A 20194-nucleotide genomic window follows, 5' to 3' on the forward strand; every position below is an offset into this window, starting at 1 on the left:
AGTCAGAAGGTTGTATGAAGCTCTTCAGTCTTTCGGTGGCATCCCTAATTCAGGGAGGCAGTAACTCTCCTGAAAAGATATTCTTGTTCTGCACTGCTGTCTTGCACTAGATTGTCCTTTAAGTCAGGCAGGGTGACTGACAGATTTTGAAGTTATGTCATACACAACATACAATATATTATATTGTTAATTATTTCAGGGTTTGGCACTTTACTCTTTTTTTTTTTCCCCCACTTTCTTTCAGTCTAGAGGCAATTGCACTATATCTTAGGAATCTTGGCTAATATTTTCTTTTCAGCCTTCTTAGGAACACTGATGTGTGTGAAAATCTTGAAAAATTCTTAAAAGTGCTGAAAGTGCTAGTGCTGAATCTGAGAATTTGATTCTAAATATTAGGAACTGCTGCTGTGTTGAATCACAAAATTTTAGTTCTCACCCACTTTAGACCTTAGTTTTCTTCCTTTTTCAGAGATTCTGAATCACAAACTATACTACTAGAGGATACTTTCTTGTTTTTTTACTTTGTTTTTTCCAGTCCAGTGCTCTGTTTTACAGAGCCATACATATTAGGATTGACCCTTACAGACATTCTTGCGATACTTTGTTTGTTTTTCAAATCCCACTACACAGTGAAAAATTCTTTGCCACAGATCGTTCCCTCAGGAGATTCATAGGGAATCCAGAATTATTGACAGTCATCTGTTACAACAGTCTCTTATGTTGAAAGACTGTCTATATCCATTTAGCCTCCCTTGTCACACTAAACAAATACAATTCTTCTGTCTACCTAATCATCCTATATGACAAGATGTCTGAGACTTCACAATTATTTCTGTCCCCTAGAGCTGCTTGTGTTTTTTTAAAAGTGCTGTTTGTGACAACAGAAAAAAGCATCAAAAGGTTGTTTGGATTGCCAGTAGGATGAAGAATAAAATCTAGTTCTTACTAAGCCTGATTAACTGCTAGAGCCAGTTCTGACACAACTTGTCTAGCTGTTAGGTAACATCTTTTTGTTACTGAAAAAAGCCAAATGTTCTTAGAAATTAGCTGTGTGGAGATAAATGTGAGGAAGATAGAAAATGAAGTAGTGGAAAGTGATATTCATCAAGCTGCTTAAAGTAATAAAAGTGAAGCTAAACCAGGTAAGTTGGAAACTCCTCTTTACCTACAACTAAAACAAGAAAATATTTTTCATTTTAACATTCACGCATAGAAACCAGTGCTCCACATGTTTACAGAGTAATGTTTGCACAGTGACATCATGGATTTTTTTAAAAAACCCTACATAGATGTTCTTTATAAATACTCCTTCAATTATGTTTTATTAGAAGTCTAGTAAATCTGTGGCTTTTTAGGAAGTTCTCTTGTGTTTAAGATGTGATGGTTATCTTTTCCATTGGGAGGGATGGAATGAAACAACGATGTATTCTTTTTTTTTTCCTCAACAGGAAGTCCGTAAAGTAAGTGAGAGTATCAAGTATAACCACCCTTTGAGAAAATGTGTTGATACAATACTGAAGAAGGTAACAAATTGCTCATCTTCAGCCATAATTGTTCAAATGGGATGGGGTGCTTCTTGTACATTATTTTTTTTTCTCATTAATATAAAATCTCTAACTGGCATCCTTTGAGTTTCTGACCAGACTCTGAGTTGAAATTCTTCATGGAATGCTTTCTTATGTATGTACTGATCTGATGTATTTCAGCATATGTGGTATTTTAGAAACAGGAAGATCTACTCGTAGTGTGAGCTTTTCAGTTGCCTGAAATGCTCCAAATATTTGGAAGTGATTAACTAAGAGCATGTGCTAGACCTTCATCTTCCAGTTAATTTTCCCATTTCCTTCCAGTGTCCTACTGAGTACCAGGAAAGAATGGGTAGGAACATGGATGATTATGAAGATTTTGATGAAAGACATAACACTTACCCAAGTGAAAAAAGTTTGGTCAAACTTCACAAGCAGGTATATTAATAAATGAAAGTGTGCCTTACTTTTGCTAATATAATGAGAAAAAAATGATAGTCAAACAAAGATTTTCAGTGAACTTTACCTGAATTGCTGAGTATAGTGCATTTGGGGATTGCTATACAAACAGATTGTAACAGAAACTTTTCTCAGTGAAGTAAAAATAGAATTTTAATATTACAAGTGATGTCCAGATCAAATATCTGGATGTGTAAGAAGTGTTCTTGTTGCATTATATCTTGACAGTGTTTTCACTGTCTGTGAGTAAGCCGTGTATTCTAAAAAACGAAGTCATAAAAGCTTCGTATTCACTAAGATGGAAAAATAGAGTGGTGTGTCAGAAAAATTAGGTGGTTATTGCTGCAGATAGATTATGATAAAAGACCTGCAAAACTCAGGAATCATGTATATAGTCCTTTTATGGTTTATACATTTAGAAAATTAACTGCCTGCTTTTGTGAGTACACAGAATTAATCTTTGCAATTCAGTAACATAGACATTTTTAGAGGCATTTTGAAAGGCTTTTCACTCGTTTCCTGAAACAAGTATGTTCTAACTGTAATTTCTTGGAATTTATTGTAGGTTATCTATTCGGTACAGAGACATTGTCGTACACAGGTCCAGTGGCAAATTCTTCTAGAACAAGCATTTTACCTAGAAGATGTGGCAAAAAATGAAACCAGTGCAACTCGACAGTTTGTTCATACCTTCCATTCCCAGGAACCAGAGAATAAAATTATTCAGTATTTCTACACACCAACTGTTGGTAAGTTCTGTCATTCAGTGTTTGAATATGTAAAGGAGTAACTGGTACCATTCTTTAGGAAGAACCAGTTGTTTCATGTAGAAAGTTGAGTTACAGTAGAGGACAGCAAATGTGCATCTTAATACATTTATGTAGTGGAATAGCCATCAAGTATTGATTTATGCTCTTGACTGTAAGCTTAAATTTTTTTACGAATTTAATAGCAGTTACTTGATGTAATAGCAGTAGCAAACTTTGGAGCTTTAGAAGAAGAAAGAAAAATAGCCACATTATTCTGCTGGATCATGGCTACCTTCTGCATTTGTGGGATGTTATTAAGGTGGCGTCATTCTTTGAATAAAGCAAAAGGAGGACGGCAGTCTTCATGTGTTGTGTACTGAACATTAGGAGGTGTAGCTGCAGGTGCATCTTCTCAGAAACTGTCTTCTCCTAATCATGTTTTAAATTCTAACTTGTTGTGCACTAGCAGTGCGTTATTTCCAGGGTAGGACAATATAATTTTACATCCTAAGCTTTGTTTCTGAGAGGGTTACAGACAACAAACAAAAATTGCATCATCCATAGTATCTGGGCCAACAGTGAAGAGTTATTTTTTTTACACACCCCACACACCCAAACGTGTTTGCAAAATTTGCCTCCCAAATCCCACCCTGCTTTGCCCAGTTGTGCATATAATTCCTTAGGGCTGAGCCTGACATCTAGGCATTCGAAAAGCCCTGAAATTGACTGTGTGACCCTACAGATTCCAGCCTTGATTTTAAGGGTGTGTGTGCCAGAAGTTCTTAAGAGTTTTTGTGAAGGAGTTCCACTTCTGGTTGTGTGATGTTCATTAACCCGTTCCGGATGTGTGTGTGTTTGTCTCTTCCAGAGTGGTACTGGGAATGTCTTCTACGACCGTGGTTCTACAGGGTGCTTGCTGTTGTTCTGGCCACGTTCTCTGTAATTGTTGTTTGGTCAGAGTGCACATTTTTCAGCACAAAACCAGTTTTATCCCTATTTGCAGTTTTCATACAGCTGGCAGAAAAGACATATAATTATATATACATAGAGGTAAGTTTGAGAAAATCATTCAAAAATATTTTCAGAAAGTTTGTTGTTATAACAATAGTATACCAGATTGATTTAAAAATAAGTCTAATCTGTCAACTTTGAGAAGGTCTGTGAAATGTGTAATACCAAACTTTGTTTCTATGGAGGGAGTCTGCTTTTTGCTACTTCTTAAAACTCCCCCATCTGGGGTGAGGGTGTGACCCAGTTGAACTGAATGTCATGTGCAGAGTAATCTGGGAAACACTGGCTGAAAGCTTAGCTTAGGTGTTTAGTCTTCGTGCCGATTCAGATATGTGTGTGACCTCTTTTTGCTAAACAGGAGTTTGCTGTTGACCAGAAATCCAGCCACGGGCGTGGCTAGCATGTGTCTGCACAAATGTAAAGGAACTGAGCTGAAAAATTCCAGTATACTAGGAAAATAGGTGGAATTGAAAACACTTGGTTTCATCTCTTTTTATGGGGAGAAATATAAAATCAATCATAGTAATTATCAAGGCAATTACAGTAATTTCATTTACATAACAAGAAGTAAAATAAATGTTCCTAAGGTCAACGGCTTTAGGTTATATGAAACACATAACACTACAAGTATCCTTCTCAATTTAAATTAGTCAAAAAAGATCCTGAAAGTCTTCTTACAGCTGGTGTTACTGTCCCACCTCAAAATGAAAAACTGCAGTCGACCTGTTGCATACACAGACTGTGTGCTGAATATTAAAACCCTCAGTGGAGTTCTAGATTCAAACTTTGATTTTTTTTTTTTCCTCCCAGATGGCCTGTTTTCTTACCATCTTTTTCCTAAGTATCTGTGTTTACTCTACTGTCTTCAGGATCCGCGTATTTAACTATTATTACTTAGCTTCACATCATCAGACAGATGCGTACAGTCTCCTGTTCAGTGGCATGTGAGTATGTGGCACATATTTTGCAGACGTTCTGTCAGCTACTCAGATGTCCATGAAACTTGCATATATATTCTTTCATTTATAATCATATCCTAAGAAGCTGTACATCATTATTCTGTGGTATATGCAGTTATGATTTATTAACATTTTTACTGTAAGAAATTTTTTTAAATGCCTCTGCATTTGTGCAGGTTATTTTGCCGTCTTACTCCACCTTTATGCTTGAACTTTTTGGGCCTGACCCATATGGATGCAACGATCTCTCACAGAAACGCTCAGCCAACTGCTTATACATCTGTAAGTACAGAAAATGTGGGTTTGAGCCTTCTGTATGGTTTGGAGAATAGGCAAAATATTTTAAAATACTATTTGTAGTAAGATTTAGATATTCAAATCTTTTCACTATTATTAAACAGGGTAGAATACGTACTTACACAGAAGTTTGATGATGATTGCTAGGAGTCATCAATAACTCAGTTTTTACGTTTTGGTCTCTGTATCCTAAGAAACTGCAGTATTAGGCTGAAGAGTTCAGACTGTTCTTGGCTTCCTGATAGTTTAAGTTTCTACTGGCTTTAGCATATGTGACTTGCTTGCAGATTGGGAACAAACCTAACTTGCTGCTGAAAACCAGTGAGTTTCACTAAAAAACTAATTTCTTTAGGAAAGCAAGTTACATCTCACATGTTTATTGTTAGCAAGTAGCTTGTTAGTGTTGTCCAGAGGTTATTTTTCACAGCAGATGGAAATATCCACCAAATTTGAACTGCTTATGGATTAGGTGAGACAGTGAGATCTAACATCTTAGAAACTTCAGAGGATACACTGTTAGAGGCAGCATTCGTATCTGGTTATTCTGGGTCAGCTGTCTGACTTGTGATCTGTAATGATAATACTTAACTGCGTTTCATTAACTGTAAAGGACTGTGTGTTTCTGTGTGGTGGACTGCCAAAAGTGAGATGACACAATCTTTATGGGTATATATGTCTGATTAGACTTTGTTGTTGTTGATTTTTTTTTCCAGATAATGGGATCCATGAGAGTGCTGTCCTTCATTGCAGATGGATTCTATATATATTACCCAATGCTCGTTGTCATTCTCTGTATTGCCACATACTTTAGGTAAGTGATTTGCGAGACAGATTCTCCACATTTCTTTACATTAATAATATTAGTTTCAGCAGTCAGGAAGATATTCACTTCGACTTTTCCAGCAGTTGAGTTGTGATGTGTTAGTAAAAATGCAAAACCTAAAACAATAAATTGCTATTTTTATATGCGATATATGTGCATTTTAAGAATATCAGTTGTATTATCTCATAAGTGAGTTGTGGGGGTTTTCTACCCATTAAACTTCTTTCCTAGATTTTGAGGTCTAATCTGTTCAGACTTTGTAGTTCAAACATTTAGATTCTGGTTTTGAGATTAAAATTACTATGAGGAAGATATGTTTTCAGCAAAGTTTTCTAACAAACTAAGAAGCGTTAGCAGAAACTTTAGGTAATGAACTTTTTAACAGCTCATAACAAATTTCTGATCCATTAGCAGACCTCAGTTTGAAAGCGTAGTGGTTTAATTAATTTGATCTTGTTTCCCTAAGCCACGGTTTGTTGAAAGCCGGAAGGGTAATTGCAAAAAATACTGTTAACATGCTTGCTTTATCCTTACATTTTAAAATGTCTGGTTTTGTCCACTGTAAGGGATGAGATTCTTCCAGTCTGACCTCATGCGACCACATCTGTGTTCAGTTCTTCAATTTTGCATTACCTTTCAATCAGAAGCAATGTATATGTTTTGAGTTGTGTAGAATGCAGTTAAGTGCCTTGAATGTCCATTAATACCCTATGTGCATCCACAGATAGTAAGACAGCAAGTATCCAGTACTAGTTTTTCCCTGCTTACCTTTAGGTTAGATGACAAAAGTGGTGATGGAGGCAAAAACAAACAGGAAAGCAGACAACAAGAAAATAGTTTGTGTGACATTTTGTCCATGATGATCCTGCATCTTGAATACCATAATGAAAAGGAAGAAAAGAAACTAGAGGACAGGAAGTTGCTTTGCATGAACTTTAATGGCCTATAACAATTCAAATACAATGCAGAACTGTATCTTAGCTTAATTAAAATCTATCAAGGAAAGCTGTCTGCCTTCTTTAAATCAGCAGTCTTACTGTTCCGATGGTATAGGAAAAAACTTTTCAGCATAAATACACGATGAAGCCAACTTTGAATGTGTTATTGATGCTCCACTGTGGAGAGAGGAAAACAGTAACAAAAACAGCAGTTGTGTTCTCTGATGTGAAGTTGAAAAGGCGAAAGTGTTTTCATGCTATCCTGTTCCAGGACTAGCTTAAAAAAGATGGAGCAAGCATATTATCTGACTGCCACCTAACCGGTATAAAAAATATCAGCTAGCATCCTTACAGCTTCAGAGAATGCCACACATTTGTCTTGAGTGAGACCTGAGCTGAAGGTGGCTTTCTTATATTATTACTGTTTCAAACCCTCGGAAATCGTAAGAGGCAGAATTTTTATAGAAATTGTTGTCTTAGGTATAAATTCTGTTATATACATTTCAAGCATCAAATCGTTTACCTTAAATCGTTTGCCCTACTCTCAGACTATAAACAGTTTTACCTCTCTATTTGAATAGGATTATTACATCACTTTCAGTTGTATTTAGGGACATGTTGTGTGTTTGAATGTTCTGTTTTCTCAGCTAGTATAATAGTCTGTCTTTTATTCTATATTGCATTTTTATTTGATTTGTCCCTAAAATTCTGAAGAATTGTTTTTTATTTTGCATTGTAACGTATCTGAACTATTAATTTTAAATTAATAAAGGAAATTGCTTCTCCTTCTGTTTTACTAGTTTAGGAACTCGTTGTTTGAATCTTTTGGGATTCCAGCAGTTCATGGGGGATAGTGAAATGACCTCTGATTTGATTGATGAAGGAAAAGAGCTAATCAGAAAGGGTGAGTTAGGTGCTCTCTCCTAGTCTTCCCATAAAATACAGTAAGTCTGAAAAGTTGCACACACACACAAAAAAAAAAATACAAGCATATAGCTTGTCAATACTTTGAAAACTGTGCCGAGGCACTCTACTGCACAAAATGCAATAGACTTAGAGCACTGTGGTTACAATATAAACCATGCCGGATGGACTTCACTGACATCTTAAATGAACTGTAAAAATATCTAAAATTCAGATACTGGATGAGTAAAACTGATACCTCACTCTAAGTGGTGCACCTCTGAAGTAATTACTGATCTAATAATACTTGAGCAGATGCTTTTGTAATCTATCATAAAGGATGATTAGCACTTAAATTGTCCTTACCATCAACAAACTAATTATAATCTTTATTTGTGTAAGCTGCGCAGATTCTGTCATTTTCTTTACGATTTTTTGCCAATTCAAATAACTGTGTTTTATCACAGAAAGCATTTTTTTCTGTAGAGTGTAATTATCTCCTGTTTTGAATAGCTTTTTAATTTTTTTAATGTTAATTTTTTTATTGAAAGTGTTTCTTGGAAGTTGTTAAAAGCTGTTGTTGTTCTTCAGTAAATGTTTAGGAAGTAAAATCTCTAGATAAAGTGTTTTATTATGGAATACTTTTATTTTCCTTTCATAGTTCATGAAAAACAAAGCTTAAGATTTATTTAGAGTAGCAGTAGTTATTTTTTTGGAGAGGAACATGTCATTTCCTTAAACAAGATGTTACTGTTTCTTTGATACTCTGTTACATTTCAAGCTTAATAGCAGATATGCACACAAGCTATTTGGGTCATACTTCAGGCTTAACAAAACTTCAGCAAGACTTTGATTCAGTGCTCAACTTTCTTATTAACATCATACTTTTTCCAGCTATTTCTAAGAGGTATTTTTTGCTTTGCTTTGCTTTGCCAGCTGGTATCCAAATGTTTTACTTTGACTCAAGATATCATGATGAATTCATTTGCATGGGCAATTCTATAATGATAGACAAGAAGCTTCGTCTTTTGTTTTTGTTTAGTTGTATGAGCCATCCATTTCAATAGGAAGCTCTGCTAGTTAGCTTGAGATTTTTTGTTGTTCATGTAAAAAAAAAAATAAAAGAACAAGTCATGATTTTCTTTTTATGGAGTTCAGCTAATTTTTTTTTTTTATAGAGAAAAGAAAACGACAAAGACAGGAAGAAGGTGAAAACAGAAGAAGGGTATGAGATTGTTTTAGCTAATTATAATATTAATATACTACAATGTCTGATAGGATTTGCCAGTGCTATTTAATCCAGCATAACCTATTGCACAAAAAAATAAGTCCCCAATAATTCATGGAATTATTTTAATCACGGAATCATCTGGTGGAAGAAACCTTTAAGATCATTGAGTCCAACCATTCACCCTGCACTGCCAGGGTCCCTAAACCATGTCCCTCAGCACCACATCCATACGGCTTTTAAACATGTCAAGGGATGGGGACTCCACCACCTCCCTGGGCAACATGTTCCAAAGCTTAATAACCCTCTCTGTAAAGAAATCTTTTCCTGATATCCCACCTAAATTTACCGTGACACAACTTAAGGCCATTTCTTCTCGTCCTGTCATTTGTAACATGGGAGAAGAGACCGACCCCCACCTCACTACAGCCTCCTTTCAGATAGCTGTAGAGAGCTATAAGGTCTCCTCTCAGCCCTCTCTTCTCCAGACTAAACAATCCCAGTTCCTTCAGCCACTCCTCATAAGATAAGTTCCCTAAACCCTTTGCTAGTTTCGTCTTGCAGAATAGTCTTGGCTGGGGAGGTGAGGGGAATAATTTATATTTTGATTTTATAGAATAAGAGGGCAATTGTGATCACAATACTTGGACACTCTGTTGCTCGGTGTGCTGTGAGAATGGTGTATGCCAATAGTTGTAACAAGCATTAGAAAGGGTCCTGATTTCTAGGATGCAGAATAATCTGAAATGGCTTATAGTGTCTTATGTTGATACTACTCTGCTTGAAGTAACTGCCATTGCAGTATCATCGTATTCACTGAAATGTGGACTTTGTGCTCTTCCCAAACTTATTCATCACTTTGTGTGCTCGTTGGAAAGCATTCAGCACAGATTTGGTTTTTTCCCTCCTACAGATGAGGGAATTACATTTAAGACAGAATTGATACTGTTACCACTGAGTAACAAACAAAATGTTTGATTCAAGTCATATTTCAGTGCATGCTGAATTGAAAGATTTATGAAGGAAGTCAATCCAAATAAAAAGTAATCCTGACAGCTTCATTTTACTATCTGTTAACTATGGGTCTAATTTTTCATTAATTTGTGACATTTGGAATCTAGTATAGAAAGTCATAATCAAAAGGGTAAATCAAAAGGCTGTATGCAAAAAATGAACTGACTAAAGGAAGGGAAAAACATCGGCAGAAAGGCAGGATAATACTGGGACTAAAACCTCTTGGCTTTTCATAGACATTTCTTCTGACCCTCTCCCCCCATTTCATAATCTTAGAAGTTGAACTTACTGTGAAAGAAAATAGAAACAAATGCATAATGCATTTAGTTTACACTGAAATGATCTGACATTAAGCAACAATTGTAGTTCAACACCAAACTCAAATTCAGATGTTTGGAGTTTGTCTTAAATAGTGCAGCGCAATCATGCTTGAGATTTTGGGGCTTTTGAGAGTGTTATCTTTTACTGGATCATGATTAAATCCTTCTGCTGCTTAGAACTGTAACATATGGCATAAATTAGCACAGTAACTTCAAGTATACTGGTTCTTGACAGTCCATGATTCAGGATTTAGATAGGAATCTGAGATACATTGGAAAAGTTTCTGTTGAGACATAAAGTCTTCTCTTAATGAAAGCATTGGACTTTTTCTTTCTTTAATATTTTATTATGCTTCATACTAAACTGGTTATATATACTGAAACATGATGTAATGGAAATAAAACTGAACAATAAGCTCAGTAAACGTGGTTTGTCCAAATGTTTTTTTGTGCTATTTGCATCTGGTTATTTTTCCATTCTACCACTAGATGGAAGTCAATAACAAAAAAAGCAACATTCCCACCATAACTTAGAGCAATGGAGTGAACTTTGAGTGCAGACTTAACATGCAGTCTGTTCTGTGCAAGTCTTTTTTCCAAAGAACAGTTACAGTAACTAGTTTAGTGAAGGGACGTGTCTTAAGACAAAAATTTTTCCTGTATCAAGCTACTGAACAGGAGCATTTTCGAAGTATTACTTTCATAGTCTGATGTGTTTGACCAATTAGCTCTAAATTGTAGATCTGGAATATTTCTTGATTCTACATGTTTTTGTTGTCTTGCTTTTCCTCATGGCTTGTGTGCCTTTTTTTATCTCTTTCCAGGAATGGAAGGAGCGTTATGGAAATAGAGACGATTCCACTAGAAACAGAGTTGTCCACACAGATCAAAAAGAATCCAGCTTCTCAGAGACCACTAACAATAGACGTAAGCTTTGTGGGTTTCAGAGGTAGTTTGGTTTTGTTTGATAACATCTTGTCTGCACAATGCTGGCTCTGTGATTAGCTTCAAATACATTTTTTTTTTTGTCTTAGACTATGTGCTGATATATTCCTTTATGTGGCAAAGTGCCATTTTGTTAAAGTCACCTGAAAACATTACTGTGTTTCTTCCCATCTTCAACACTTCATTTAGTTGAGTTTGGAGATTCTAGCTACTCTCAACTATTTGGTCTTATGGGGCATATAATGATTGCAGTTGGAGCAGTAGTTGTCAACAAAGACAACTTGTTTAGAATATATCTAGAAGTTGGGAGTTTTAAAACTTAAAATTTAGCTCTTAAACTTCCAAGCGAATTCTCTCAGACTGGAAATAGCACGTCACATGAGTGTATATGTCCTCTATTTAATAATGTCTGTCAGCAAAGAAAAATTTTTGTGGATTCTCTAAACTTCAAAAATGTTTATTTGCCACAGTGTTAATGTCTTTTTAATGTTAATGTCTTGTAAGCTAACAAGTAGGAAGTAAAACTGAAAAAAAAAAGAAGGAAAAAGGGGAGGAGGAGGAAAGCTTTGAACATGCTTTGGAAACAACTTTGGTAGATTTCCCCTCCTCTTTACAAAGTTGGAAATCCAGATTTTTCCATGATAGACTAACTGAAATTCCATGAAATTATATTTTAAAGTTAACCATACAAATATGTAATATTCCAACACCAAAACAAACTGTAGATACTGTCTTACTGAAGGTGGCAGAGTGAACTGCAAAACAACTATATGAATTCATGATGCTGCATCTTTAAAAACAAATAAAACCAAACAAAAAAGCACTCAGCTAGTGTAGTTAAAATGGGAATTTGGGAAGATGAATTGACGATTGATTGATTTAAAGTTTGTATACAGCTTCTCATTTTCTTTGATTCTTTGCAAAGTAGATCTCATCCTACTTGAGAATCAAAAGAACAGTTGTAGTAAACACTGCTATGGAGATACAAACCAAACTGCATTCAAACAAATACTGCAAGTTTGAGGACTTAGCCAGACTTGGTTTGATATTGAATCTACTCTAAACCATTGCACTTACACTTTGGATGAGATAGTAGCAAATTACGATTATGGTCTTTTAAGTTTGATGTCTCCACACACTCCAGGGTGTTAATAGAGCAAATGAGCGTCTTTCCTTCCTTTTACGTATTCAGCACTATCAAAGTACACTCGATCAAATGGTAGAACCGAAAGAGATAGAATAGAACTCCTACAGGACGCAGAACCTTTGGATTTTAACGCAGACTCGATAAATGATGACCCTCTTGAATTGGACTCAGGAAGGTGAGGAATTTTTTGTGTTATTTATGATTAAAAAATACTAATGTCTTCTGTCTTCTCACCTGTGACAGCTGTATTAGATGGTTTCATTATAATAGTTTTGTAAATACAATTTGTCATCTCACCCAGATCTTTTGCTTTTCTCCTCCTTCTTCATGGGAATTTTTTTAAAACCAATTGAAACCTGAGGGTTTTTCAGTCTTCTAGAAATGTCTGAGTAAGATTTGAGTTGAATATAATTTAACTTAATAAGTCTTCTGGCACTTATACAGACTTTGCAGAGTGGAACGTTCTGAACAAAATTTTTCTTTAAAAAGCAAATCTGGAGCCACAAAGCTTAGCTGAGCTCTCCCCTAGCAACCCATCTTTAATTATATAGAGGTAAAAAATCAAGAATAGTTGCGTATGAAATTTCAATTAACCTAAAAATAGCTTGTGTAACATTTATTTTTAAAAATACAGCTCCTGCAATAGTTACAAGCATTCTAAGACAGTAAGAGCACTAAGGTCACTAGGTTCTGGCTTTGTGACTGTTCATAATTTTGGTAAGTACTGCAGAGAGGAAGTACATTGTGCTTGCATTAGAACTTGCTTGTGCTTTTAAAATGCTTTTAAAATACATTTGACTGACGATTTTTGAAGCTGGCTTTTTCCTGATAAGTATGTAGCCGTTTGTTTTCATGATCTTTGCTAGTGTATTTCTTCTAGGAATACCCAATGAGATGTTCTGTTAATCACCCAACCAACTTTTTGATGCTGTTGGTTAGTTGGTTTTGGTTTGGGGTTTTTTGGTTGGGTGTTTTGGTGTCAGGAAACAAAGTTATTTAAGACTCCCGGTATTCATGTCACTTTTTTTTGTTGCTCACAAGAGATTTAATTTAATTACTGTCTATCAAATTCTCATGGAAACAGTAATTCAGTAAAACTTCAGATCGGTAATTCATTGAGAGTTAAGGGATTACACTGCAGTGAAAGTTATATGATCTCATGGCTCTTTATTTTTCTGTCTCCTGTAATATTTTTTGTATTTAAAATTAACTCTGCAGGTACCAGCCTGGTGGAAGATACCTGTCAATGTCTCGAAGCAATATATTTGAAGGTGTATAAATTCCTCAAAGCTAAAGAAGACTCCCTGGAAATCTGTTTCCTACTCATTGCTTGGAAAATACTGTATCTGTGATATATCACTGAACCAGAAAAGATCATTTTTGTTTAAAAAAAGAATATGAAGGAATAACTGTTTTGGAAATGCACCTGTGTGATAACTTTACTACTTATGACAAGAATACACTTCTTCTATTGTAGTTATTGTTGTGCATCAGTATAGGCTTTTCTGTCATGACCAAAAGGAGAAAACCGTTAAATAAGTTAATAGACGGTGAATTTCACAAATATACCTAGGGCTGAACTCGAACTGTAACACTGTACATTTTAGGAAGGGGATTTTTTTGTATTTTAAGAGATGCTGTGAGAGCATCTTAATGCATCCAAAGTGCAGTTATATCAATTACCATAGTATAAACACTTTCTATAATTTTTTTATTTGAACTTAATGCCTAGTGCAAAATCAACTGAATTAAATTAAGGTTTCTTTTGGCTTCAGTGGTCTTTGAATCAGACACTGTATAAGCAGGAAGATTGAATAGCAGACTGTTCTTCATAAAATCATAAAAACATTTAAAGGGTGGCTACAAAGAAGGTGAAGACTCCCTTTTTGAGGGGTAGTGAGTACAAGTTGCTTCTGAGGAGATTCCAATTGGACACGAGGACATTTTTCACAAGAACCATGAGGTATTGCAGTTATCTTCCCAGGGAAGTGGTTGAGTCCCCAACATTGGAAACTTTTAAGATCTGGCTGGACAGGGTCCTGTGCCACCTTATCTAGACCATGGTTTTGACAAGAAAGGTTGGACCAGGTGATCCTTGAGGTCCCTTCCAACCTGGTATTCTATGATTTTATGAATTTTAGTTGCATAAATTTTAGGACAAGATGTATTGCTCAAGAAAGCTGTATTTTTTTTCCCAACATTATATATAGATAAATGATTTTAGCATGTGTAAATAGTTGAAATTTAATATGGACCAGAGTTTCACTGTCATATGAGTGTATGTGCAATAGCAAGAATACATTATCGAAGATACGATGTCTGCTTAAGATGTCTGCAGTTGTAATGGTTGAAAATCTTGACACACTAGTGTTTTTGTAACTGTAAAAGAAATATAATGTGAAAATTGAGTTAAATGCTGAAACATTATAATTTGCACCCACCTCAGGCACGGCTTCAAATTGTAGAATATTTGATTAAAAGAAGGGAAATACAGAGCATGACTAGATAATGGTGAACACTTTTTATGTCCCAGATGTCCTGGTTGCATTATGTATCTTTTTTTTACAAGGTGCCTGTATTTTGCAATAAGTTGTTGCAAAAAGGATAATGCTTATTCATTTGAATGCTATTCGAAATGCCAATTATTAACAGTGTAAAAAAGTGTCACATTAATTTCATGGGTGTAGATACATTTTTAAACCGTAGTTAGTAGAATAAATTTTCAAATGTAATCATAAGGTAAAAGATGTGGTCAAAATCATGATATCTTTGAAAATCTGATTAATTTAAAATGATGCTTTATTGCAGTTTGTCTTAAGTCTTTACCACTTGGAACTTTTCTTACATGCTTAATGCAAAGTTAGGTTGAAAACTGAAAGAGAACATGTTTCTATCATAAATTCTTTGGAGTGCTTAAAGGAACAGACATCCCTTAAAGCAGCTTGGAATGAGATATTCCAAAACGTAAATTTGCATGAGTGAAGTGTTCTACTAATTTTTTAAAATAGCCGTGATTTTCTGAATTCTTAATGGGAATCTTAACTACCTCCTGTTAATTAGTACATCGTTTCTTCTAACAGTAGTAGTATTCTTAATATATTGATCTGCCTGTTTTAAAACACTGAATTGTTACTATGAAGGAATAAAAATACTCTATTTGTATAGAAATAATTATATTAATAAATTGGCAGACATAAAATAATCGTCAGTTCTGTTCTTAGGTGAATACAGTGAACGACAGCCATGCCCACATGTATCCAAGTTCATGCAATTTCCAGGTTACCTGTAAGAGGGCACTTTTTTAGTGTGGGTATTTTGTGCATTGTAAAAGCTTGATCAAAATCTTATGGCTGAATGAGGGACTGGAAGTTGAGAAAATGAGACTCCTTTTATTCATGTTGTTCTTTAGTAATGTTATGTTAGTACCTACTTAATTTATTATAAATCTATTTAGAAATGTTATCCTGAACTCAGCCCCATATGAAAGGGTATGTATGTGTTCTTGGACACCCATCCACATGAATGTTCTTAGACTTGGTATTTCTGTTTTTAAATTTCTGTCTCATTTAATTGCCCAAAAGCTTATTTGTAAAAATCTTTGCATGAAATAAGGTTCAAGTTCTTTGTTTAACTCTTGAAATGTCACTAGAAAGGGATCTAGTTCAGTGCTAACAGAAGAATTGTAGAAGGAATGTTTGTTTTGCTGAATTCTTGTGAAGTATCCTTACATAGCCTCTGCTGACTTCAGAGAGTTGGATTGAGCCTTCTTGGGGCCTTTTTTTCTCCCCCTTCAGAAATCAGTGGAATGGCACAAACAGAATTTTCAATGGAAACTCGGTCAAGATTTTATAGACAAAAGCTGCCCAGTCCATGGTGTAGCCCTCTGTGCCGTTTTTGCTGGGATACAATAACCAGAGGAGTTGCCTATATAGATTAATGGCAGTGGGATTTCAGCTGCTAACATAGCAATTCTGAACATACTGAGGTAGGAATCCACTCACTCTTTTTGGATGTTGCAATGGAGTGACCAGTGGCTGCTTTTGAAAGCATGGAGATTAGAGGTATGAAAAATCTCTCAAGAGTTCTCCTCTGGATTACTCTGGAAGATCCCCAGTGTCACAAGCTTTTATTATTTTTAAGCAGTGACTGTACTGTAGGCTAATACTGTTCTTGCGTCACATTTGATGCTCCAGATTAGGTGATTGAAAATGTAACTGCCTTGCACACTATGCTTTTGGCAACCGAATGTTGCCAAATATGTAAACTCTGTTTATTCTGTCAGTATATAGTCATATTTATTTGCAGCTAAATAATGTCAATTATGTATGTCTTTATTATGTCACTTTCTGACTTACTGAGCAGAGTATACTTGCATTTCATCATCATTTCTGCAGTTTCCTTTTCAGTTGTGAGCACCCAAAAAAGCCCTAAAATACTAAAAAACCCTCCCAAGTTAAGTACAAAGTTTCAATATCTTCATGTTGTTACCGAAAATTCGGAAGAAAAACTCGTTAATACCAAAGTAACATTAAGAAGCGGCATTTTATATCAGCGCTGGGTGCGAGGGCTGTATCTTCCCCAAATCTCGCACCCCGTATGCTGCCCCAGCCAAAGCTTCTATCACCCGATTACATGAGTATTCATTATTTTCGCCGAAATAATCATACATATTCAAAACCTAATTAATAATTTTGCGTAGCTATTACGCATGCAGCTTGACTGTCAGTCTCCCAAATAGCTCAGCTCGCACTTTCGCTACTGTTTTGTCTTCTTCTGCACCGTAGACTTCTAGTTTAGATTTTTCTCCTTCCTTTCCCAGACGGCCAAGGTTTTCATGTAGCTGCTGTACAGACTAGTATTTACAGGGTAACATAACATTGTCAGACATTTAAACCAGTGAAAATAATCCATGCAAATAGTAATGAACTTTGAAAAGCAGGAGTGAAAGCAGTATTCACCTAATACTGTGTAAGTGCTGGATTTCTGAAAAAGCATGGATGGCAAAAAGCTGTAGTAAAACCTTAGTACTGCTGTTAGATCTGCAGTTCTGTTTTTTTCAGGTGTTAAAAGATACACATATTCTGATAGTGGGAAGTGAGTCATCTGTGCTCCACTTAAGAATGGTGCAGCTCTTAGCAGTGAAGTGAAGGGAGTCTTTTGGTGAGGAAAGGTAAAGGATATGCAACTTCTGGTCTGTACTAATGGTAACACTTCGGACAAACCAGGATATATTTTTTTATTTAGGTACCCTAGCATTAAGAAACAGCAAACTCTATACTACTGTAAATTATACTCCAGAAAAACTCAAGGTATACAATCTGCCTTTATTTTGCAATCAAGCACTTGTAAAATAGTTGTTAACAGTATTAATGGGAATACTGGAAATATACTATCTTTTCAATACTTACCCTTGCTATTTTAAAACATAACCATGACAATGATTTCTAAATATAAAGTATTAAAAAAGTGATTGCTCTGATTTGCTGTAATTAAGATGATTTGTATTTTATTAAATTTATCTTGGAATACTGTAAAAGTTTTGTGAAAAATACAGAATTTTGTTCCAATTTTCGTTATTGCTGTAATTACTTGCAATCTGAGGGGCATTTACAGTACCAAATAATTTATGAAGACATTTTTTGAAGCTTCTTGAAGAAATTTGTCCTACTCATTACAGACAAATATGTGCATCTTAATTATTAACAAAAACTACTTAGTGTATGTATTGTTCCTTGCTTTTAATTTTTCTTTAAAATTCAGGAAATGGTTAATTTTTTTTGGAGCAACTTAATTCTGACTCTTGTAAACTGCTTGAAACTTTTACGTTCCTTTTCTCTAACGGGCTCTGCAGGCGTATGTGCTGCCTCATGACAGTTCTCCCATACAAGCTGTGCCTCTCAGTACTCTACCGTGAGGCTGAGACACTCCTACCCCATTGGGCTGTGTTGACAGAAACCCAGCAAAAAAATTCCTAGCAAAAAAGCACCTTGAACTAGATCCCTTTCTAATGCATTAATTGCTGGCACTGATTGTGTTGCGTTACACTTGGTATCTTCTGTTTCTCTCACATGGTGAGCCCAGTCAGGTCTGTTCTTTGTTTCTGTTAAAATGCACTGGAATGTATTCCTCAGCATGCTTCTGTGCGAGTGTGTGTGTTAGTTGTAATTGTCAGGCAATAATAATAGACAACTTCAGTTGTTTCTTGGGGATAATGCTGTTATATTTGACATATTCCTGTGAATTATAATGGTTTCAGAGTGATAGCTTGGCTATCACTGTAGATATTAATTATTTTCTATAGAAATGCATTATATTTCTATAGAGGTATCTGGAAGTTAAGGGAATTTATTTTTAAGTGTAGGTTTATCGACGGAGGATCTTCATTCTCTAGTGTATATCAAGGATAGGCTGTAGGAGCACTGCTTATGGATAGACTCTTCTTTTGCCTTATGATACAAGCACGTGTGCATAATACCTTGTTTTGAAATTCAGTGACTTACAAATTTTTCTCTGTAGTGTTCTAAATTATTGTTGTACTGGATATATTTTTGAAATGTGTGTTAAAATATCTAGTCGAAGAGTTAAGTTGGCATGAAATAAATAACTTCTGCAATACATTTTCCTGGTTTATTTTAGATAGTCATACTTCTTTGAAGTGTTTCTGATAGTGATCTTTTGGAGAAATTTGATTTACTTTTTTTTCCAGGTAGAAATTAAGTTTTCTTTAGAAGACAATCCGACTTTGTTTTGGTCATCTTTTTGCATCTTCTTTAAAACATATTGAAAAGGGAAACGGAAAAGAAGCTTGTGTATCTGGACATTGTGTTGTCAGTCTGGAGATGAAACTTGGACCCCCACTTCAGTCTGGGACCTTTACTGACAGCTCACCCAAGCTGCAGAAGCACAAGCAGCTTCCACAGAGGCGGGGAGACAGAGGAGTGAAGCCAGGCCAGATGACGGTGCAGGCTTCCCGGAGCACCTGGAGGAAGCCTGTAAGGACCCTGTATGCTCCTGTATGTTCACTGGGTATTTCTGTGGGGTGGAATCCCATCTCCCTCCTTTCCATCAACGGTCAAACTGGGATGTACTGCCTTCTAGATGTACCCAGCCGTTGATTAGATTAGAGACGAGACTTTTTCCACTATGGCTATGAAGAGAGAGGCAAAGCAAAGGAGGGGTTAACTCTCCCTCCTTCCACTGCTTGCATAATAATCACTTTTGTCTTCCCTACCTAAAAAAAAAAAAAAAAAAAGAAAAGGCAAAAATAAGCTGAGGAAGAAGAGAAAGGATTTTTAAAAAAAAAATTTAAATATTTTATTGACTATACAGCTACTAAAAACCAACAGCTACAACAACTGCAACTCAAAAAAACCAACTACAACTTAGTTTCCAGCTCTCATTGTTGTAGCCGTTGGGAGGTTTGGGAATCCACATTAATGCTGACAAAAAAAAATGACCTTTATAAGCAGGGGAGGTTGAATACACTTGTAACTTAGAGAAGTTATGTAAACTTATCTATGTGGTCAGTGTTCGAGCTCCAAGGCTACAACATCTGGTCCAGCAGGGTTAGCAGAGTAATCCAAGGATTGTTGGCAGGGTATGTTTTTATGTTTCTTTTTCTGTTCCGATAAAATGGCATTTTTCTTGAGAGGTGTAGAAGTATCTTCTGGATATCATAAATGGAAGAGCCATACCTTGGAGCCATTAATCCTTTTAGCACACCAGATTACTTATAAGAGCTAACACTAGGTGATTAGTAACTAACACTGTATTAGATTATTTATTGTCTCCTACGGTTAATGGGCAACTGCTTTTTTAAATGAGTTGTCGGAAACATTTTATACGTGCAAGAACAGTCTATGCCATTGCTGCAGT

General features: G+C 35.6%; 1 protein-coding gene across 1 annotated transcript in view; it reads left to right on the forward strand.

Moving 5' to 3' along the window:
- LMBRD2 (LMBR1 domain containing 2) overlaps positions 1 to 13598 on the forward strand; it is a 19689-nt gene extending 6091 nt beyond the window's left edge. Inside the window, exons 6-17 of the mRNA XM_010142153.1 lie at positions 1449 to 1523; positions 1851 to 1964; positions 2551 to 2734; positions 3603 to 3784; positions 4556 to 4689; positions 4881 to 4986; positions 5715 to 5812; positions 7563 to 7666; positions 8844 to 8890; positions 11052 to 11154; positions 12365 to 12494; positions 13538 to 13598. Of these exons, the coding sequence (XP_010140455.1) occupies positions 1449 to 1523; positions 1851 to 1964; positions 2551 to 2734; positions 3603 to 3784; positions 4556 to 4689; positions 4881 to 4986; positions 5715 to 5812; positions 7563 to 7666; positions 8844 to 8890; positions 11052 to 11154; positions 12365 to 12494; positions 13538 to 13598 (1338 nt within the window). The remainder of the gene's footprint in view (positions 1 to 1448; positions 1524 to 1850; positions 1965 to 2550; positions 2735 to 3602; positions 3785 to 4555; positions 4690 to 4880; positions 4987 to 5714; positions 5813 to 7562; positions 7667 to 8843; positions 8891 to 11051; positions 11155 to 12364; positions 12495 to 13537) is intronic.
- The last annotated feature ends 6596 nt before the right edge of the window (positions 13599 to 20194 follow it).

Source organism: Buceros rhinoceros, unplaced genomic scaffold (genome assembly GCF_000710305.1).
Source record: "Buceros rhinoceros silvestris isolate BGI_N320 unplaced genomic scaffold, ASM71030v1 scaffold18000, whole genome shotgun sequence".
Lineage (NCBI taxonomy): Eukaryota > Metazoa > Chordata > Aves > Bucerotiformes > Bucerotidae > Buceros > Buceros rhinoceros.